Source organism: Cebus imitator, unplaced genomic scaffold (genome assembly GCF_001604975.1).
Source record: "Cebus imitator isolate Cc_AM_T3 unplaced genomic scaffold, Cebus_imitator-1.0 Scaffold26, whole genome shotgun sequence".
NCBI classification, from domain to species: Eukaryota; Metazoa; Chordata; class Mammalia; order Primates; family Cebidae; genus Cebus; species Cebus imitator.
The window spans coordinates 10818678-10843121 of NW_016107341.1; the positions used below are offsets into that span (position 1 = coordinate 10818678).

At 37.4% G+C, this 24444-nt stretch overlaps 1 protein-coding gene across 1 annotated transcript in view; it reads right to left on the reverse strand.

Annotated features, from left to right (window-relative positions):
• RELN (reelin) overlaps positions 1 to 24444 on the reverse strand; it is a 288489-nt gene that overhangs the window by 216219 nt on the left and 47826 nt on the right. Inside the window, exons 6-7 of the mRNA XM_017523146.1 lie at positions 23436 to 23676; positions 6943 to 7088 (exon numbers count right to left, since the gene is read on the reverse strand). Coding sequence (XP_017378635.1) covers positions 6943 to 7088; positions 23436 to 23676 — 387 coding nt within the window. The remainder of the gene's footprint in view (positions 1 to 6942; positions 7089 to 23435; positions 23677 to 24444) is intronic.

Below are 24444 nucleotides of genomic sequence, written 5' to 3' on the forward strand. Positions count from 1 at the left end.
AAAAAAAAAAAAAAAAAAAAAAAAAAAAAAAAAAAAAAAAAAAAAAAAAAAAAAAAAAAAAAAAAAAAAAAAAAAAAAAAAAAAAAAAAAAAAAAAAAAAAAAAAAAAAAAAGCTTGCAACAAATTTTCTCTGACCCATTTTAGCACTTGCATGGTTTTTGAACATATCCAATTACCATTTTAATTAATATTGCTTTTTTTCCCAATGACATATTTCTTGTTTATTTAGAGAATGATTTAGGTTTCATTGGCTGTTGAACTTTGTGTTTAACCTTTTATATCTCATTAATTAGTTAGTATTAGCATAATTTTCTTTTGAGCACCACTTTGGCCATATCATATTACTGATAATAGTTATGTTTTGAATAATAACTAATTTTTAACTTGTTTATTATGCACTATGCTTTGTGCAAAGTGCTCTACATGTACTGATGCATGAAACATCCCTTTTTGCGGGAGGCTGAGGCAGGAAAATCACTTCAATCTAGGAGGCGGAGGTTGCAGCAAGCCGAGATTGTGCCATTGCACTCTAGGCTGGCGACAGAGCAAAAGTCTGTTTAAAAAAAAAAAAAAAAAAAAATCCCTTTTTGGTCCTTTTAATGCTGAAATCTGAATTCTATCTTATTTTAATATACCTCCTTGCTGCTTCTGCTACATTTGCCTGGTATATTAGTTCCTCTTTGACTTTCAATTTCTTTTGTTATTTTAGTTTAAGTCTCTGATAAGGGTAAATATACAGCTCATTTTTCAAAACTTACTGTGAGAATCTCATTTAATAAGTGAATATAACTCACTCTATTTTATCACATTACTGATATATTTGAATTAGTTTCTGACAAAAATTGTTTTCTATTTTCTATTTACTCTGTATTTTATTGTTTACTATTTTCTGACACTTGTTGAATTACATCTTCTTTGTTCTAATGTTAACCTAATGCTTTAGAAGTTTTGTAACCTCTGTCTGGCTTTTATTTAAAGCTTTCTATTAGTATCAAGAGTTAACCAAGAGCTTTATCTTCACTCTAAACAGGTTAAGAACTTTGGCAGGATTTTATTTCCTTATTCTGCTTCTCTTCCTGTCAGCCACCTTCTATTCTTTTCATGTTACACTCTTCCGGGTTTTAATTCCAAGTTTTTATAAAAGTTTTCAAATAATCCATTCTTCTTTAGACTGAACTACAAGTTTTACTCTTTTACTTGTTGGCTATTCTTTCTTGAATATCTCCAGGAATATATCTTGCAGCAATTCTTTCAGAGAGTGTGGTAAACTTTCTGAATCCTCTGTGTCTATAACAGTTTTTATTTTTCCCTAATACTTGATATTTGGCTAGAAAAGGAATTTTACAACTCAAATAATTTTCAGAACTTTAAGACAACTGCTTCCTTAAAAAAATGCTTAATGCTACCAAGGAAAGTAAAATAAATCTTACCTAGAAGCTTTAGAATTTTCTTTTATTGATGTTCTAAAATTTCTCCCTGATTACCTATGACTGGGTACTTTTCCATTCATCTTGCTAAACATTTTCACTCATAGCCACTTTCTCCTCCTCCTCTCGCCTGCCCCTCCTCCTCCTCCTCCTCTTCTTCCTCCTCCTTCTTCTCCTCTTTTCAATCTTGGGAACTTTTTAAAATGATTTATTTGAATATTTCATTCCATGTATTCCTTCTGGCTTCTTTAATTCCTATTATTTATAATGTTGGAATTGCCACTTTCTCTCCATACTTAACATCTCTTTTTCTGTAATGAAATAACATTTCAAGACTCAAATTTCCAGCTCACTAATTAGTTCTTTAGCTCTGCCTATACTGACATTCAGGAAAAAAAATCCATTAAACTTGTTTCAACAATCACATATTTTCATTTCTCGCATCTCTAATTGTTTCTTCCTCATAAAATTTGTTCAAGTTTCACAAATTCAGTATACGCTCTTATCCTTCTGAGGATATTAATTATGCTTCTTATACAATCTCCTTTGGTTTATTTTGCTACTTCCTTTTACTTACTTGGTTCCCAGTTCTTTAGTTCAATGCTTTTTTTTTTTTTTCTTTTTCTTTTTTTTTAACTTGGAGGCAGTTTTTCTTAGATTTGGTGATTTAGATTATTTGCTCAAATTCGTATCTGCTATTCTCTCTTAGTTTCAGTGAAAAAATGCCCACTGATCAGGGCAGATGTGCCCTTGGGTGAGGATTCCCATGGGGGCACAATGTCCTGCTTCTCCATTTTATGTGTCCACATTCACTGCTCGTTCCTGGGTAGAAGTCTATGCTTAGAAGTGGGTGTAGTGAGGGCCAGGCACGGTGGCTCATGGGTGTTATCCCAGCACGTTAGCAGGCCAAGGCAGGCAGATCACTTGAGATCAGGAGTTTGAGACCAGCCTGGCCAATATAGTGAAATCCCATCTCTACCAAATGTACAAAAAATTAGCTGGGTGTGGTGGCTCATGCCTGTAATCCCAGCTACTGGGGAGGCTGAGACATGATAATCATTTAAACCCAGGAGGCAGAGGTTGCAGAGAGCTGAGATCACACCACTGTACTCCAGCCGTGGCAACAGAGTGAGAATCTGTCTCAAAAAGAAAACAAAGAAAAAAAAAAAAGTAGGTGTAGTGAGGGGTTCACCTGCTTAGCAGTCCTTGTAGCCCCACTCTGATTCCTGTGTGTAGCATCTATGACCTGAAGCAAAACTGAGATGCCTTTTGTAAGTGTCTCATTCAACATGTGTTCTGGGCTATCGTCTTCCCGCTTCCATCACAGATCCCTCCTCTCTTTCTCTGGCCCAACTATGGGTCACTTTCTTGTTTTTTAGTGTCATTATAGATTTGTTTGCTCATTTTCTGTCATTTTCAAGGATTTGGGGCAGGTGGGGAAGACTGGAGCATGCTGTTTTGACTCCAGATTATATTCATTACATTTGTGGAATTTCTCTTTAGCATGAATATTGTGGTAATAGCAGCAAAACAGATTTTTTTAAAAAAGGTGTTTGAATGTTTATATTTGGGATGAAAGGCAAATATACAAATTCCATGTTATAGCAATGTTCTATAAAGCCCCTTCCCATCTAAAGACAGCCTCAGCTAAGTGAGATGTGGTAGGTGCTAATTAAATGATGCGTTTGTAAGGTTAAGCCAAAGTTCAGAAAGATTCGCATAAATTATCACTGTATCTATTAATTATCACTGTATCACTGTATCTTCTCCCTTGCTGAAGTAACAGATGTGTCTTCTTTAGGAAAAAGAAAACAACAACAACAACTTTAAAATCCCACTTTAAAAAAATTAACCTATCAACATCAGATTTGGGACAGCTTAGTGATGTGAAAGGCAAACAGCTCTTGCATCCTGTGATCTGAGATAAAATACTTCAATCCAAATGGTGGGAAAATATGCATAATTGGAAAGTGGTTTCCCAAAAAAGCCATAATGGCTTACTGGCTCTCTTTTCTTCCTTGCCATTCATATTAAGTCTTTTGGAAATATTATTACAGAGGACTGCATACTCTTTTGTCTCTCTCATAATACGTATGGAATAAAAATATTGTTAAAGAGATGAAAGTATAATGTTCACATTAATAATTTTTTTCTTTCTTAAAAAAGTGAACTCAGAGCAGAATTCAGTCAATTCAATTGGCTACCCTTGAACGAGTGAGAATTTGCCATCTCTGTTTTCTGTCTATTTTTGCAGATGAGCTTACAATGATAAATTGTTTGTGTGGGTGGCGGTGGATAAAAGAAGAACGAGACAAGTATTCGATAGACTCAGGAGAGAAAACAGAACACATTATGAATTTCACTACCAAATTCTTAACGTTTCTCTTTGTCAGCTCTTACCCCAAGTAAAAATGCTTCACGTTAATTTGATTTTGTAACCTTTTTAAAAAAATTGCATCTGTGGTTAAAAATTATTATAGCAGCATTCTTTCCTGGACCAATAAAGCAACATTTGGGACCAGGTGGGAGTGTGGACTTCCCCACTCCCAACACATATGAGCACACAAAACACTATGAATTAAATTATCATTTTTATCATCACTCAAAACACAGAAAATAGGACTTCTCATTATCCTTTTATACCTTTATAACATAATGCCAACTTCATGGCTGGGCCACCAGATGACAGCATGAGTGAAGTAATTCTGGTGCTATGGCCTGACTTCCTGGGGCAAAAGCCACAAATAAACCAAAGGTGTGGCTGCTAGAAGAGTTAACACCGCGTTTAGAATTTAGATGAATTAACTGCAGAGCAATCAGAGTGGCACAGGTGCTTTTGTCAAGCACGTTATTACATCTTATTGGAACAGAAACTTGCTGACAATGCCATGGCCTGGAAGTACCAGCTTCTTAACTGTGACAAAAACCCTGGTCCATCTTCAGTTCTGAGAAATGGCCAACGAGCATAAATAAAACCACCTGAGTCATTTGGTTGATGGACTCTCCTCTGACGTTCCTCTGTGTCTATATGGACTTCAGCTCTTTTTTCAGGCATAAATACTTTCAGTTCTTTTTCATTCGTTTGTTTGTTTGTTTGGGGGGATGACTGATTTAGTTGTAGCCAAAAATTCTCTTAGATTATTTGTGCTCTAAGAAAGCAGGATGTCTGATCTATTAATTGGAATATATATACATTTTTTTTTTGCCAGCTATGTTTCTGGACTAGTACATTAATCTTCTAAACTATGCTTTTTTTTTTCTAATATCAAGTCAATTCCTTTCCAAGCTTACTTCATGGAGAGGTTTTCCAAGTTTTTGTACCAAGTCTCCACAAGTGTTACTCATAGAGAGCTGAATGGACTATTCATTCCCTTACTAAGGCATTTCTTGTGTCATTTTATAGACAGGCTCTGACGTACAATAGGCTAAGAAGACAGGAGGCATTCTGGGAGAGAAAACAGCTGGCATGAAGGCCATAGGTAAAAATACATTTTACTTCCCCCCCGCCAAACAATAAGAGCAAGTTACATTTAAAACATTGAGTTTCCTTGGAAGATGCAGACACACACACAGAGAGGGAGAGAGATGCAGAGCGGAGGAGGACAGGGAGAGGGAGGAGGGGAGAGAGGGACAGATTGGTATTTATGTGGGTATCAGAATGGTACTCCTGGGGAGGAAATGCGTCTCTTCTCTACTTTAATGGGATGGGGGCTGGTAACACTGGGAAATAGCATCTGAGTCCCCAGGAGCTCTGTGACTCCCTGAAGGGGGTGATTTATCCCTGGTATATGAATGGAATTAGCATGGAGGGATGAAAGCATGGGAGTAAATGAGTCTCTTGTGCCTCAACATTCGGATCCCCTCATCAAGCTCCGTAACTAGGAAAGGGAGTTGAACCGGTCTTTTTTTTTTAATCAGCAGTCAGAAAGAACTGATATGCTGGTGATCTTTTATCTCCAGAAGATAGGTAGAAAGCCTTCTGTGCATTGTCAAAGCTCTGGACTCCACCAAAGCTCTTTGATCTGGGAGGGGAGTGGACTGTGTCTTTTTTAAGGGCTAGAAGGCTGAAAAGGAACCAGAAACCATTGTTTCTATTTTTTCCCTCAAGGGTCTCCCCAGCCTGACCTTGGGGAGATCCTAGAGGCTAGAAAGAGAAACAGTGGTTTCTGGTGTCTCAAGGAGACACAGGACCTGCACTGCACATGGAACTTCAAGGTGTTAGGAATGTCAGAAGGGGAAGTCCTTGCTGGCTAAAGGACTGAGCCTTGGTGCTTAGCCTGCACAGGTCAATAGGTCCTGAGGGGTGGAGTCTCAGTCTTCTGCAGAGGCTTAGCCTGGCCTTTGCCATAGGCTGGACCTGAGCCACTTCCCTGAGGCAAGGAGGAGCAGGGCTGGGTCAGCTGCAGTAGAAATTCAGCATTTGACAGTGAAAGGCTCCATTGTGGCAGCAAAGGGTCACTGCAGTGGTATGTCTCAAGCTGAGGGTCAGAATTTTTGTGTTCTTTCATAGACAAGCTTTGAGGATACAACAAGCTAAAAAAGAGGGGCCTTTCTGGGAGAGGGAATGGATGCATCTTATTGGGTCTGAATGAGGTTCTTGGGCAATGCATAGGGCAGGGGGCCCAAAAGAGCAATATTAGCCATCTCGCCACTCAGGGACTTCGAAGTTTAATCCATTTCGATTTAATTTGTTGAGATCAGAGTGACACGACTATACCTCAAATGTTGTATTCTGGAAAAGTTTCTCACAGTCAACAGATAAATTACTGCTATTTCATATTCATTATGAAATTATATTTTATGTTAATTTCATTCATCCTTATCATAGTGTTAGAAAACATAAATTTACCTCCAATTCATACCACCTTATGGGTTTTGAGTCTCTAAAACCTATTAATGTTTTTTTCAACTTGGACTTCTGAAAGTGCTGCCCAATTAGTAGGATATGTCTTAGGGACTTAGGACCCAGAAGGCGGCACACAGCTCAGAAAAGCAAGAAAACACCACCATCAAACAATGCTCACTGCTTCAGGTCTCCTCTATTTCAATCTCAGTCCCAAATTCCTCCTTTATACATCTCTCAAATATAAACTTCGTCCCCTAAACAACTTTTATAGATCAAAACACATTCCAATGAAAATCAGGTAGCAGCATCTATAAATCTCAGACTCCAGGAAGGCAAATGAAAATCTCAGTATAACAGTAGTGGAAAGATTTTGTATTCTATAAACATTGAAAAAATACCTTTCTCCCAGTAGAACCTGAATAAACTAAAATGAGATATAAGTGAGTCAAGTGAAGTTAAAAGTATTTGGAATTACAAACTTTTGATATGCAAAACTAGTTATAAACTTAGAATCTTTAGGGTAAGTGTACCTCTTCGGCTTGTCTATGATAAGAATCATCAGTATTGATCTAAGTATGCTTTTGCCATTTAACAATATGCATTTAAAACATGTCCAGTAGAATAAATGTAAATGCTACATACACAGCATGGGAGATAGCAATTACTTACCCTGTGGGCTGGCTCTCAAATTCTTCTGACCATTGCTCTTGAATATCTTCTGTGGAAAGATCTACATCCCGGGTGGTGGCAAAATTGAACTCGCTGCCTTCATTTCCATGGAAATAAATGGAGTTCCCATCTGACTGACAGCTATGCTGTAGATGAAAAGAGAGCATGGGGTGGCTGTTGAATTGGTTTTGTAACTGTATCTGTCTTACTCAGGAATAATTAGAGTTTTTAGAAAAGTCATTATATTAGTTCCTCTATGATGGACTCAAATCAAAAGAGCTTGTTACCTCTTTTTTTGCCTGGTTTAATTCAATTACAATTTCTTTCTAACCCATTAAGTTATCACAAAAAAGGAGTCAAGAGGGCATTTGAGCTTTGCCATCTCTGTCTTCAATATAAAACAAGAATATTTTAATTGGAATAATTTCCCATTTTTACCACTGTCCTTATTGTGGGAATGAAATCTGATAATGACTTGTCATGTATTTTAAATTCTGTGGTTATGGGCTAAATAGCACTGACCTTTTCAATATTCCATATATTTCTTACTTGCCATTCAGATCTCTCACAATTTATCTGTAAATGGAATCCGAGTAGAACAGCCAGCTAATCTAAACATGCAATGCAGAAAAGGTCAAAGTAAACCCAGATATAATAATATATTCTCAGCCAGTTTCTGAGTAAAAGTTTCTGACCAGACATAAGAAGTGCATGCTGTCCCAAGAGAGAAACTGGGAAACTATGAACTTTGTTAATCCCCAAAAGAACACATAAAAAAATAAAGAAAATATATTTCTTGTGGTACTTTTTCTAATGATATATGTATTTTTTCAGCTTGAAGAGCATAAAGACAAGATCAAACTTTGGAGGCAATAAATGTTATTTACTTTAAAAATTATTATAAGTTTTCATTAATATTTTTTGGTAATAAGTCATATATAGAGAAATGCTTGGGGCTGCTCATGGAAAGCTAAAAAATAAAAAGAAATCAAAAGAGAAATGCTATACATGAAACATCAAATATTCTTTTAAGTTTTATATACTCTTAAAATGAAACAGAGATGAACAAACCCCTTGGACAGAACATGTCAGTCAAGCCCAGGGACTATGAGTTCTGTAGGGCAGGGACAATGTCCATTTTGTTCCTTGTTATATTCCAGGTCTTAGCACAGTGCCTGGCATATAGCAGGCATTAAAAACTATGTGTTGAATAGTTCAACAAGTGAATGAGTGAATGACATGGAAATATCTTTTCAGGTAATTATTTTTTTTTAAAAAAAGATAAATTTATTGTGTATGTTTGAGATATATAACATGATTTTCTAAGACATGTAGAGTCATGTACCACATAACAATGTTTCAGTCAGATACATTGCTCATGTGTTTTTGGTGATGTTGGTGTACATAAACCTACTGTGCTGCCAGTCCTATCAAAGTTTAACACATAAAATTACCTATGGTACATAATACTTGATAAGCATAATACACGACTTTTGGGTGTGGAGGAGGGCGAAGTATTGCCCTTTGAATAGACTCTTCTTCAGAGTCTTAATACAGTGACATATTACCAAAGAAAGGCTGTGACACACCCAAAGGAAGCAGCCATCCCTCAGCGGGAGGTGACTGGATATTCCCTATCTCTTAGCAAGATGGGACTGTCACTCTCTAGGCAGCAGAGTCTGGAGATGCAGAGAACCCACACAGCTACAGATGGCTTGCTCTGCTCCCCACCATGTTAAGGAGATCAAGATATGATTTCTGCCTCTGCCATTCTGAATAGAACCCAGCATTCTCAAGGTTTGCAGTGATAAAATGCTCTTTTAAGGATATACTGGCCAGTAGTATACTGGGCCTGTAAAACGGGGGATAATCTTGATGAAACCAGTGAATTCCTGAGCTATTTGAGAACAATGGGCATACTGAGTCTTCATTTCTCTCTAAGAAGTTGATAATCATAGGCCCCGTATTTTGGAGCCTTACCCAGGGAAGGGGCCAGTTTAGGGTTCTCATTCTGAGAATCCCTAAATCAAGTACAAGGTAAGTTAATATTTCATGTTAATTCTGTTTTAGGATTGGTCACAGCAGGCTCGATGTCTTGGAATTCGCCCACTTCCTAGATGCTCTCCAAACTACAAATGTATGCTTGCTTTCTATCTGCATTTATGGCTCTAAATGGGAATCCATGGCTTCCTTGGTTAGGCATTGCTTGAGCTTTCCCCCATAACTCAATTACTTCAGCACCTACATGAACTGAAGAAATCAAGAGTGGAAAAGAAGAAAAACTGGAAACCAAAAACAATCAAGATGATAAGGAATGAAATCCCTCAAGGAGTTTGAGGATTGGGATTAGAAAGCATGTTGAAATACAATTTCTCTATTTAATGGCTCCATAGTTTTGCACAAGCTATTTAACCCCTCTAGCCCTCAATTGCTCAGGCTGTAGAACAAAACCAATAATAGTTATTTGCTAGAGGTGTTGTTAGCAGCTCAAATAACGTATAAGAAAATGCATTTTGAAACTTCAAGGTGCTATAAAATAATCATTATTTCTGAATATATGTATTTTTTTCAAAAATATGCTATTACATTCCACATGCCTAGCAAAGGTGATGGAAAATAGAAGAGCATTTCAATCTATTTTAAACTATTTTTCTTAAGAATAGTCATTAAAATTCTTTTTTATTCAGATCAGTTTAAAAGCTTTAGTAACATGCATGGAATATGTCCCACAAAACAATAGGTAAAAATATTACAAACATTCATTCAACTGAACCATTAATTAGAACTTTAAAAGTCCTCCTCCAAATGGCAGGTTACCAAATATTCTCCTAAAAGAGAAAAACTTAATGCAACATGTCTGATGCTACTTTTCTTACAGGTAAGTTTGCATTGTATAACATTGATCTACTATGTTAAAAATCCACATGAAACATGCATTGAAAATGAAAAGAATTTTAGAAAACTGGTCTCGATTTTAATACCCAGCTATTTTTATACAACATCTATTTAAACTTTTATCATTTATATGCAATAACAATTAAAATCTAAACTACCTTAAAACCAATTAAATGTGTAACTTCGTAAGATACATGAGCTCTTGATATGAGAAAAACAAGAATATTTTGGAATTCAGGACTATTTTAAGCATCATGAAAATCTACCAGGTTTTCTTCAGCAGATGATTATAAATCACATGTGACTTCCTGAGTAACAGTTTTTGACTGACATATGGTGAGTATATATCAAGCAACTAAGCATTTATTTTGGGTAAAATAAAGGTATAAATTCTGCAGCTGGTTCTAAATTTTTACTTCTATTTCTAGCACTCCGAATACATTGATTATTATATTAATTATAATTATTTGTACTTGTTTCATTATTTTAGCACTAATCAATGACATACACTTTAAACTTCTAAGTACTATTAGATTTCCGATTTCTAAAGTCCCTTAAGTATAGTTCTTATGTGTTTCTCTTTGTCAATCAAAAATATTTTCCTTTGCCACTGGATGGATTTCCTTTACTTGACAAGCAGAACACAGTGCAACTAAGTGACAAGAATTTGCCATTCAGAAAATCATCAACAGGAAACATCAGTGCGAATTCCTCAATATAACAAGTCCTTGGCCACAATTCAGGATAGCATTTTTCTAAGGTTCCTCCCTATGTTCTCCTGAAAATGTTAATGACTTCACCTCTGTACTTGTAAAAGGGCTTACAATTGCCTCCACCATTGTTTTATTAGGTTTTCATCAAAGATGAACACCAAGGCACCTCTTATATGATCTCCCTGGGGTCTAATGACCCTGATGCTTCTTTCAGGCATCTGTAACCTTACCATTAATTTTTTGATGCTATCCTTTTTGTTGGAATGAGGATATTGGGCATTTGGACAATGCCAGCTTGCAGAGAGCTGGTGGCAGATGGAATGAAATCTGCCTGGTATGCCTTCCCCTCCACATGAGCAGAGAGCCATCCATTTCCTCCATTAAGGAGTTGTCACTCAGCCCACCCAGCTGGAAGACCATTTTTGATAGCCAAGCTGGCTGGTGGCAGACAATTCAGCTACAAAGTACGCTTTAAAAGGAAGCTAAAACATCATTTGTAGGAAAATTGAAAATGCATGGCTTCCACCACAGCCAATTTTTTAATGACTGTAATATTTTAAGTGATTATTTTTGCCACTTCAGATTGCTCCTTAGAGAGGAGAGGTTTTTTAATTAAAATCTAGGCAATGCAAACAGATGAGATATGAGGAACAGAGGAAAGAGAAATAAGATGAATAAAATTAATTAAAATGGCATTGTTGGCAGAGCCATAAATTAGCCACTGTCTGGCTGGAAATAAAATATATTGGTATAGGAATTTCTGTATTAAAGTGAGATGTGTGCTAGAGCAGTTGGAAATTGACTAGTTTATAGTCTATGTATCATTGTGTTTTTCAAGTCTTCTACTATGCTATAGCTGTTCATACAGAAATACATATCTCCTACATACCAGTTCAACAGACTTTAAAGGTATAGACTTTTTGTGCTATATTAAAAGAAAAATTAAAATAGAGAATGATTTCTCTCATGAGGCAAAATAAATTTCTATCATCTTCCACGCATTCAATTTCTAGGTAATTTAATGCCAGTTAAAATACTGAAAACTTGGCTATAAATACAGTCCAGGTGCAGGAGGGCTGAAGTGCATTTTCTCTGGTCAACACAATAGATTCAACCATAGTGAGTAAATTTTAGGGAGTTTAAAGAGTGCTTTTTTTCTCATTAATTTTGGATTCATTAAACACTCACATTTGAACTACTTTGTACTAAGATTTTTAAAGATTCAATTTATGGTATATTTTGTGACAAGGGTATAATTACTATTGTGGCAATAGTTATGACTAAAATGGCAACAGTGACAGATTTGAATTGGAGTAATGAGAGGCAGGAATAACAATGTAAAATTCCATTGGGCAGTTGTTAACTTTGTCTTTGGGGATCAACTTGACTTTCACAGTGTTGGAGGCTTTCAGACTTGCCTCCTCAAATTAAGGGCAAAGATGCCAGGTACAGTGTGGGAGGCTGCAAGATAACATGGTGTGAAAGGGTTGGGATTTATAGTAAAATAGACCTGGCTTTGAAAATTAAAGCTGTTTGATTTTGGGGAAGCCATTTGGCACTCCAAGCCTCTGTTTTTTCATCTGTGAAATGGGGATAATAGTGAGCATTAGATTAAATACTGCAGGGAACGTGCCTACTCTAAAGATTGCTGAATCTTAGGAAATTTGTAAACACTATTTCCCTCCTGATTTTTTTTGCCCCCATCTGCATTCATTCATTTAACAAATCTTACTTTAATGAATGAATGTCACTATGCAAGTTATTGTGCTAGGTGTCATGCTAGGTACAAAGATGACAGAAAATGTAACCAGGTTTTTAATGTTCATTTGGAATAAATTTCACCTACTGAATATTGTGTTAATTAGTGATTGAATGTGTCAGCTTCAGACCAAAAAAACAAATAAGACAAAAGATGCATTAGGCAGGGAGCTTTTGCATATTTGTTTAAATGATTATTTTCTGTATAAATTATCAAAATTAGTTGTTTCTGTGCTATTGCCACTCTTGTCATGGCAATCTGGCTCATTTCCATGCTTCACTAATGTTATTCCACATTAATTACTGTACAAATAGGCCTCATTGGGGGGAAATTGTGAAAAGCACACTACTTACATTTAACCCTTCATCCCCAAAGTACTCTTATTAGCTTAACAAATTATATTCTGGCTCATTCTACAATATCATGTACCCACCTCTTGGGGGAAACGTGACAATAAGAGCAATACGATCCAAAGCGAAGAACATCCCAAGCAAACGGAATTTAGGTAGACAGCATGCAATTAACCATGCTGGAATCTGGCCAGGAAATCATAGTTAACATTCTGATTCTTAATGAAAAAAGACATGGGAACATGGGCTAGCCACAAGTCTTACTGAGCTCAGGTTTATCCTCATTTGAAAGCCAGCACTCAAATCCCTCAAGTTACACACTAGATAGTTTCCAGTAGAGCGAAAATGCAAAGCACATTTCTGGAAAGTAAATCTGATTTTCTCTTATTTGTCATGTATATTGTCAGAACATAAGACCAACAAGTGAACTGTTGAAACCTTTTTCTGAGGTGCCCAATTGAACACTGCGTGGAAGATGAATTAGGTATGATAGCATTGCTGTGCCAGAGGATTATATTCCTAAAAAGTAGGTTAAAAGGTGAATTCTACCTTGAGTGTGATCTTCCCTTTAGTAATTTATCTTAGATTTTTTTTATTAGCCTTAACTTGTGTTAAGACTAAATTTTTCAGACAAATTAATTTACATTTTTTTCACAATTTGGATATAATGACCTTTTTTCTCCATTGATGGTTCAGCAATTTGTGACAACAGTACTAGAGGGGTGACAGCAGAAGGCCAGAATGAAAGATGCAGTTCTTATTCAGGACTGGAGACTTGCCTAGTGTCCACTGGGACAATGAATTTGGCAAGTACATAAGGTACAGGAACAACAGAAAATTAATAGACTCTCCTGTTCAGACTTAATGCTTCCGCTTAATGAGTTGTTGATTTACCTAACGTCTGTTGTCTTTATTAGGGCCTTTTGGTGTTTGTTAAACTAGAAAAAAAAATCTTTATTACTAGATATTTATCAATAGTAAATGTGATAAAGTGGAGGCAGTCAAATTCAAAGTAGTAATAGAGGAAACATTAAGATACAACCCTTCTAAATTCAGTAACTTAGTTACTCCAAGCTCTTGATATAAGTTTGCAAAACTTAAGAAATTTTTTTTTAAATGAAATTTCTTTTAAATACATGTGAACAAATCACAGCCTATTCTAAAGGACAAATCTTCGTAAAAGAATAATCAGACATTTAGTGCTGATTTACCTCTCAAAACAAGTTGACACAAAAGCATAAAAAAGGTAGTCTGGAATTCTTTGCTATCCACACAATGAACTAGGGTAATAAATAGAAAAAGATTAGCAGGTGCAGGCACAGCAATCAGAGTGGGAAGATTTCTTAAAAATAAAAAAAAATATATGGAACAGCACCTATCTCACAGTGATCTGCATTTAATCTGCAGGTCAATTCCAGAGTTGACAGAAGCCAGTGATTTATCCCTTTGCAAGCTGAGGGTAACCAGGATAGCTGAGCAGATATAAACATTTATTAACAGTGAGTGAGAAAAGCACTCTTTTTCTTTTGAACACACACACACACACACACACACACACACACACACACACTCCAAGTGTTCAGGGATGATTCATGCTTTCAAAATAAAAATTTTGGCTGTCACCAAAGATGAGAGTAAACAAACAAAATGAAGCGGCTGCCAGACCAATATTCACTTCCATGGCATATTGATCCATTCAGAAATACTGCTTCATGGGGTACTAGTAAAGGATGAGGAAACCAAAAAAGTAAAAACAAAAAGCCCTGCTCACAGCTCTTTCCAAATCAATTGTCCCTGGATTCTCTGCGACGCGCTTCACTGACCTTTGCAGCTGTTCTCTTAATGACAATTCGTGGAAAACAGGCAGCTGCAACATTTCCAGGCTGACCCTCTGAAAACTTACATCTAATGTTTTTCTTTCAACTTAAAATTAAGAATCTTCTCAGATTGCAGGATGAATATTTGAGTAGTTGGGAAGAGATGACTTTGATGGATTTGCCCAGATGTTTCAAGAGTGACTAAGGAAAATTGAGCACTGAGCATCCAGGGTTTTTACAGACACGCCGTGTTCATCTACTGTAGATATAAAACTGGATGGCAAGATCTTCCTTATAGTGCTGGCATCTAGAAAGCATTCATGATATGCTATCAATGCTTCTCCTATCATTATTATTACTATTATTTATCAAACTATCATTTTATTACCATTTGTTATTATTATCAATTACTATCCAGTATCTATGCAGTGCTCATGCCACTGCAAGTATCATTCCAGGATATGAGAGTTCTGCCCAAGGTGATATGCCGAATCTTGTTACTATATATCTTAAATGGAAGGAGTGAAAAAAAATCAATTCATATACTTTAATCCTTGATGTAAAACCAAGACAATTCCCACAGAGCTGGTGCACCAGATGTTCCTTGAGATTAGTCATTCCCCCACTACAGGTAGGAAAGATGTGCCTTTCGTTTTTAGATGCGGAACAAACACCCACAACCACACGACAGAGGCCCTGCCATGGCAGCAATAGCTATTCTAGCAACTGCAGATGATGAGCTGATACAGTGTACCCCTTATCTTTAGAATAGGAGCAGCTGGAAAAAATACTTGATAATTCTAGAAATCATATACACAAGTATGAAAAAGGATATAATGTTTTGTGAGAGAAGGCAAATCATTATAAACAACAATTATGTCAGATGATTTGATACTGAGTGAGTTTCAGGCACTTTCCTTTGCTGAGTACACAAGCTGCTTACTCTGGGAGATTACTAATGAGGGTGGGGCTCTGGGGAGCTTTTGAACTTGTAGCACTATATTGGTATTTAAAGTCCTACCTACTTGGTAGTGAACAAAAGGCTGCTTAGGGATTTGCGGGAAATAAAAATTCTGATGGTAATTAGAAGCAGGATAGGAATGTGGTGTACCTTTTCTTCCACATGGGAAGTTCTCCATAAAAACACACAGGCAAGTCCATGGACTTGGAAAAAGAAAGGAGGAGAAACATAGATAGTGACATAGAAGAACAGATTAATTCTGCAACCATTTACAGTCCTCCTCAGCTTTCCAACCCCATTTCAAAAAGCACAGCAAATATAAGGTCAGGTCCTACATTAAAAGCTGATAGTGTTATACATCTATTTCATATTAATTACTAAAAGCCAACAGATGGTAAAGCCTTCTATCAACCCAGGGCTGATTTAAACTGGTGACCTATAATTGCAATTCTTCAAATCATATAAAGTCCTGAAGCTAATTACTCTATTTGGTCATATATCATTCTGCCCTACTTGAGATAAACAACAGGCTCAGATGAAATGGTTTAGGTATTACCCCTCCAAAAACAGAAAGAAATATCTAAAGAAGACAAGAGTAATATGTACTGCGAATGACAATAGTTCATTTTTATCTTTCCTATTTGACTTGCCCCTGTCAAACATTATTTTTAAGATCAGCAGTGGAGAGTTTACATACTCACTACTCCATGTATTCCCTTGTTTTATTGACAAGAGCATTAAAAAAATCATAGGCTGGGAGCAGTGGGTCACACTTTCAATCCCAGCACTGAGGCCAAGGCAGGTGAATCACTTGAGGTCAGGAGTTTGAGACCAGCCTGGCCAACATGGTGAAACCTCGTCTTTACTAACAATACAAAAATTAGCCAGGCACGGTGGTACACGGCTGTAGTCCCAACTACTTGGAAGGCTGAGGCATGAGAATCGCTTGAACCTAGGAGGTGGAGGCTGCAGTGAGACGAGATCATGCCACTGCACAGCAGTCTGGGCGACAGAGCCAGACTGTCTCAAAAATAAAAATTAAAACAAAAATATCATTTGTAGTTAAAACTATTATACTTTAACAGTATTTATTTAGTAAATAAAATTTAATAAAAACTACATTAATAATCACAAATAGCATTGAAACATTAATAAAAACTGTTTTTTTTGATTGCCAAAGGCTATACACTACATGTGATACTTCTGTCCAACCTAATCAATGAATGCATTTGATTGTGATGTAGATTTAACGACATATGAAGACACCATAATTTGTAAAATACATATTTTCCCTATCCTATTATTTCCCCCTCCTCATAATTGAAGGTGTCAGCTCAATCCTTTGCCTTTTATTCATTTTATTCTATATTTACTCCCTTGTAGAGTTTATTTGTTCTCAAACATTTTCAATGAAGAACACACATATTTACTGAGATTTTTCTATGTGCCAGGTACTGTTCTAAGGGTTTCACATGTTTTTTCTTATTTAGTCATGACAACACGAGGTGGATACTATTATTTTTCCTGTTACAGTCAAGGACACTGAGAAGTCAAATAGCTTATCCAAGACCACGTGGCTAACAAATGGTTAAGTGAAGATTTGAACCCAGGCCGGTTTTAACAATTGTGCTATCTCCAGTACCATTCATAACATTTTCAGTGCCTTTAAGTCATCACTGAATTAAAAAATAATCTTCCTGCCTTATAAGCTAGATCTTCTTGATATTTTTCCAGCCTTTCATTCATTCAATTAACAGCTATAACAATTTATCATGTGCTAAACACTGGGGGTTCAAATATGGTGGAAACAGTCCCTGAGCTTAAGAAGCATACATTCTAACCAGGAAGACAAGACCACAAATAACTACAAAACAAAGCTGTAAATGCTACCATAGAGATATATGTTTGGTGTAGCAGAATGCTGAAACTGAATGAGTTTAGCCATGATTTTGGTTGGGGCCCCAAGAAAATAGATGGCAACTACCGTACTTTCCAGAGTGAAGCAATGGACCAACCACAAGGGCCTAGCAAAAGAGGTGGTAAAACACCTTAATTACTCACATGAGGGCATTCAAACTTGGGGTTCAAGTGGGCAGGGATTGGGCAGCAGAGAGATTATTTCTTTTGAGAGTGTTTTGTGACCTGAGAATCCTATCCATGTGCATGTGGGCAAGAGGAGCACCTCTCTTCACCAGACCTCCAGTCTGGTGTGCAGGACTTCCAGGATGCCACTGGAAGGTGGGCTGTGTGTCCCAGGGTGTGGACCAGCATCCAGAGGTGTTCAGCAGGTGGCTAGGAAACAAGCGACCTGCACTAGTAGTTAACTATTTTCCTCTTCATGATAGATTCAAGGTAAGTGTCTACCAAAGACCAGGCATGAGCTCACACACACAAGAAGCAGTTTAGGTTGTCTAAGGTCCCGCCCCACTGGGGTCTGTGAAGGGGCAAGGAGTCCTCAGCACACAAATACTGTATTCATTAGCCAGAGATCCAATGCTAAGAGAGGAAGCATGCATGACCTGCCTGAGAGATGCTTTGGGATGAGTTAGCCCCAGCTTTGGTAAAGAGTGGGAGGATTTCCAGAGAATCTACTGGTAGAGTCAATAGAAACCCAGTTTTGATCACTTGCCCAGCCCAGAAATCAATGCCAGCTCACAATAATACCTGCCTCTTGCTTTCCTTCTTCTTCTTCTTCCAGATCCAGCCCTGGAGGGTTAAGAAGCTGAAACTACTTGGTGTTGAGGGAGTGAGTGAGGAGGGAAAAGGAGCTGACCACTGTCTCCATTTCTACTGCAGCAGACCTACACTGGAGGTGAGCAGCTGTGGGTGAAATCTGGAGCTTGCATTGTCATCCTGAACTCATCATATTGATATTGAACAGAGACATCTGGGAGACTAAAGTAACTAGATGACTCTTTTGGTCTACTAGCAGTCTTGGGACCTACCCTAGTTTCAAACAAAGAGGGCAGGGATAAAGGAGCTGCCAGAGCAAATTTGAATGACCAGTGGAAAAAGAGTGGCATTTTCTTTTCTTTCGCTTGTCCCCACCCCAACAAGTCCTGTTTGTTCAACTTAATGGTTGCCCTAGCACAAAGAGGAGGAAGACATTAGCCATGAAAAACTTCCCAGAGAAAATGACATTTGAACTGGGCACCTAAGGATGGAGGGAAATTACTAGTCAGGGAATAAAAACATGTGGAAAATCACATCTAAAGGAATGCGGGTGTGAATTTCTGAGGTGCATTTGTGATTCTGGAACATAGTGGATCAGGAGATGAGGATAAAAATTAGACTGGATGACTAATTACAATAGCAAAGACTTGGAACCAGCCCAAATGCCCATCAATGTTACACTGGATAAAGAAAATGTGGCATATATACACCATGGGATACTATGCAGTCATAAAAAAGAATAAGTTCATGTCCTTTGCAGGGACATGGATGAAGCTGGAAGCCATTATTCTCAGCAAACTAACACAGGAACAGAAAACCACACACCACATATTTTCACTCATAAGTTAAGAGTTGAACAATGAGGACACATGAACACAGGGAGGGGAACATCGCGCACTGGAGCCTGTCGGGGAATGAGGGGGCAGGAGAGGGAGAGCATTAGGACAAATAACTAATGCATGTGGGGCTTAAAACCTAGATGACAGGTTGATAGGTGCAGCAAACCACCACGGCCCATGTATACCTATGTAATAAACCTGCATATTCTGTACATGTATATCAGAACTTAAAGTAAAATTAAATTTAAAAAAAGGATGAAGAAAGGTTAAAAAAAAAAAAGAAAAGAAAAGAAAAGAAAAGAAAATTAGGCTGGATAAAAATTGGAAAGGGCCTTGAATTAAGTGAGGGATTATGGCTTGTATCCTCTAGGCCTACATAAGAAGTCATCAAAGGTCTTAAGCATGGAGGCAGCATAATGTAATTTGTGTTAAGGAATGATGCTAGAGTTTCTGCCAGTGGCATCCTTTGGGATGATCCTTGGTTCCAACATCTTGCCAGGCAGTTGGCTATATTAGACTGTTGATTTCTCTTTATTGTTCCAAGGTCCCTACTCTGTTTCACCTCCTCTGGAGATTACTGAAAACATCTCCTGCCTTCATAAGGCAAATGTTTTAATACTTATTCCTCCCTAAGTACACAGTAGGTCACCCATCAGTACCTAACATGAGCCAGTAACTAGAATTCTGAAAACAAAATCAGCTGTTACGATGTGGAAGAGAGGGAAGCAAACAGTGCTTGAGCTGCACTCGCTAAACTGTAATGCACAAAAAAATCAGTGTTCTGGAGGAAGGAACAGGTGGTACATTTGGAACAAAGCTGGAGCAAGATCAAGAGATACGAGGAAAACAAGAATCTTTTAACCTACAGCCAGAGAGTGATGGGAGAGAAAACATGCAGGTAATTTAACAGGTGGGTGTTGGACAGAAACACAAGACAATCAAGAAGCATGTCAGTTACTCACTACTTGTGAGAGCAAAGCTATGTGGCAACTGAGAACAAGAGTTCTAAAGTCAGTTCCTGGATTTGAATCTTGATCCTACTACTGGTGAAAGATGTATTTTGGACAATGTATTTAACCACCTCTATGCTTCATTTTCCACATATGAAAAATGAGACTAACACAGCATCTTCTTTACAGGTTTATAAGGATCCAGTTAAATGAGTTGATGATGATGATGATGATGTGTGCATGTCTGGAATAATAAGTACCTAGAAAAGTAAGTGCTCAATAAAAAGTAGCTTTTATTACTTGGTCAAAGGTAATCCTATGTATGGTTGAAAATTTTTCCTTGAATAGCTCCATTTTGTAATTAAGCATTGCTGTTAGATGTACTCCTTGAGATAATCAAGATGGAAACATCTTGGAATTCTTTTTGTTTGTTTTTTTTTTTTTAGATAGGGTCACATTCTGTCACTCAGGCTAGAGTACAGTGGCAGGATCACAGCTCACTGTACCTTGAACTCCTGGGCTTAAGCAATGGTCCCATCTCAGCCTCCAGAGTAGCTGGGACTATAGGCGTGCACCTCCATGCCTGGCTAATTTTTTAAAAAAAACTATTGGAGACACAGGGTATTGCTGTGTTGTCCAAGCAAGTCTTAAACTTCTGACCTCAAGTGATCCTCCCACCTTGGCCTCCCAAAGTGCTGGAATTACAAGCATGAGTCTCTGTGCCTGGCCATCTTGGAAACTTTTAACGAGTAAGTTGAACAAGAAAATACAACTCTAAAAACTAAAAGTCCAAAATAAAGCAATGTTAAAACACATCTCATGACCAATAGGAACACTGAGATATGCTTTCTAATTTGTTGTATTTAGTTTTGACCTCAGAGGCCACCAAGTAAAGAAACAATATTTGACAAAGAAGTTGCATAGAGTTTAAAGAAACAATTTTTATTTCTAGAATTCCAAATCACTTGGCGAAAGCAACTCTTTCATTCTCAGATGGTTGAACCAAAAATCAAAAGGGCAGTCAGGTAAATGAATTAAAACAATAAATTCTTAGATTTTATTAATGCATTTATTTGAAGTTTTAAAAAGAAACATCAGAGAAAAATTTCTACCCAACAGCCAAGTCAAAGATTATATAAATTATTACTCCAATGATTTTTTTTTTCTTAAGAGACATAGGTCACTTGGCAAGTCTCAAACGTGTGATTGGAAAGCTTATGAGTAGGATGAGGGACCTCAAAGCAAAGCATATTCCACATAAAGTTGTAACATAATTACAATTACTACCAAAGCAAACCACACTTCATGCATTTTTATCATGGGTGGTACCAAAGTACATGCAATGAGAAACCGAATAGCAAATTAGATTAGTGTAATGGCTTGTAAAATGAAACAGAAAGTACATTTATGCAATAAAGGGTCCTCAGACCAAATGATAAATGATCATCACGGCTAAATGATGTGACTCTCAGGCCCCAAGGTCTCCTGGGTTTATGCATCTGCTTGCCAGTGTTGAACAATGACAGCAGAAATTCCTCTTTTAATCAAGTGATTGTGGGATATGACATAGGCTATTCTGATGAATATTTTTTTCTAGACCCATATAGAAGAAATCCACAGCTCTTTAAGGAGCCATGACTTCAGACCCTGTCAGAATAAATTTCCATAAGGTTTACTGTTTGTATTGAGCAAACATGAGGCCTGTTCCTAATGTCAGTCAATTAGTATAATTTCAAATCAAAGCAACATGACTAGGGTTTGACTTGTTAAGGGAGAAGTCATTTGTGTCAGGAGAGTTCCTGTGTACACCAAACAATTCGTAATAGTTTTTCTGTTAAAAGTTGGTGAGCATTCTTGATCTTTCTATTCTACTTGCTACTTTTCTTGTGATCTCAGCCCTTTCTAGCTCAGGATGTTTTGTAGCAGTGACACACATTTAAAAAAACTCTTCAAACTGTGTTTGTATTTTATTTTCATATGTTAGATACTTGAGAGGATGCAGTTGAGGGTCTCATGGCATTTTCATATCATCTAAGTGCAATTTTGTATTCCATGCACTCCCTGGGCAGGCAAGCCCATGATTCCAACTCCCATTCACAAGGCTAATGGTGCCAAATTTGGATCTTTCTCTGAGCTTCTCACCCAAACATCTAACCTCCTACCAAACAGTCCTTTTTGCTTTCCCTCAAGATAATCAAAATTGCCAAAGGGACTCACCAACTTTCTGCAAACCTGCTCCTTAACTATGTTTCCTTTTCAATGAATGGCACCTGTTCACCCAACTGCCCACACCTTGTCCCTGACATCTATCATTTCTTCATCTTTTCAGTACATCCCCAACCTTTTCTGTTCCCTAAAAATCTGAAATAGCCACATTTTTCTATTCCATCCTCTCACTCCTAATTCTGGCCAATATGATCTCCCATTGAACTACTATAATAAGCCTCCTATTTGGTTTCTCTGGATGTGCTCTTTCTTCCTTCCATTCAGTCCTCTATCCTCAAAGGGATATTTCAAAAACAAATATAATTGGCTCTTGTTTAAATCACTTCAGTGCCTCTCTACCACCTTCAAGATAAAATTCAAACTACTGAGTCTTACAAGATCTTCAAGGTCTTGTCACTGGCCATATAGACTTTTCTATCACAAGTCTCAACTTAAAATGTATTAGACAACTATTCTGAATTCTGTCCAAGACTTTTACTTTGCACTCTCACCTTCCAGCCTTAGTTTGGGCTGCTATAACAGAATACTATGACTGGGTTGCTTAAACAACAAATATTTCTTACATTTCTGGAGGCTGGGGAGTCCAAGACCAAAGCACTGGAAGATGTGATGTTCAGTAAGGGCCACTTTCCAGTTCTCAGTGTGCTCTCTGGGGTGTCTGTGCCCTCGTCACTTAATTATCTCCCAAGGGCCCACCTCTTATACCACTGTATTGGAGTTAGGATCTCAATGTATGAATTCTGGGGAGGTGGAGGGATACAAACATTCAGCCTATAACACAGTCTTAATGTATCTGATTTATAATTCTAGGCACACGATTCCTCCTACCTGGCCAACTCCAAATTACTGTTCAGTCTCTACCTGGATTCCCTATTCTCCTACCCTGCCTTTGTAAGTCCTCAAGTCAGGATTTGGTACTGTTATTTTCTCAATACTCTGAACTTTCTCAGCAAATCATAACCATTAGGCTATTTCCTATTTGCATATTGACATATTCAACTCCCCCACCTAAACTGACATCCACACAATGGGAAGCGACACATCTGACTTTTTATGGTTATGTTCTCTGGGTTCAGCCCAGTACATGGCATAGTGGGTCCTCAAAAATACTTGTTAAGTAAATAAACAAGTGAATGTTTTATACTAATGACTTTCCATCCTTGAAATGTAGAGTAAAATAACTAAGTATATTATCTATTCCTTTAATAGTGGTAAAATAGCTATCTTTATACAATTTGGTTTATTGAGCTTTACTTTTAGAAAGGAGAATAAAGATTAAGAAAAAGCCAAAAACCAAAAAGAGCTCTAACCTTAACTGTAGCTCCTGGGAAAAACAGCCAGTTGCCCGTGTCCACTGGGTCGAGACTATCTTCTAAAATGACTTGTCTGTGAGCTGAATTGATGACCAGGATGTTATCTAAGGCCCAGCAGGCTTCATACAGTTCACCTACGCGAAGACTTTCCTGCTTCCACTGAAACTGGACATTCTCTCCTTTGGCGTCCTCAGGAAGGTAGAGGATATGGATGATTGTGCTGACATTGGAAGGGGCTCTGGAACATACAGAGAGATGGGAAGTTCAGCAACGTTGACTTTTTCTTTCTGAGAGATGAATTTTCTTTCTTAAGATTGTAGTTTCATGATCTCAAGAATGTTATATTTATTACAGATAAAGTACTCACAATCTCGTAGCCCTTAAATCTTTTAGTATTTGTTGACTATTAAGATTTTCACATTGAATAATAACAGTTCAAGTATTAAATACCTACAAAAGGTTTACATGGAACACAAATCAGGCACTAAGTATGTTCAAGTAAGTCAGTAAAGGAAAAACTGAAGAGAAAATGGCACACATTGTTACGGCTTATGTAAAAAACAAATCACAAATCACAAAGTATATACAGCACATTTTTTTGCACGTGGTTGGCATACAACCTAAAACAGGTTACTCGATAATAAGGAGAAAACGTATAAAAGTGTGATTTTTTTTTTTTTTTTTTTTTTTTTTTTTTTTGAGACTGGGTCTTTCTCTGTTGTATAGGCTGGAGTGCAGTGGCACTATCACAGATCATGTAACCTTGAACTCCTGGGCTCAAGTGATCCTCCCTCCTCAGCCTGTTGAGTAGCTCACATTACAGGCTTCCATCACCATGCCCAGCTGATTTTTATTATTTTTATTGAAATGAGGTCTTGCTGTGTTGCTCAGGCTGGTCTCAAACTGCTGGGTTCAAGTGATCCTTCTGACTCAGCCTCCCAAAGTGCTGGGACTACAAGCATGAACCACCATACCCAGCAAAACTGTGATCTTAATGTTGATTCTT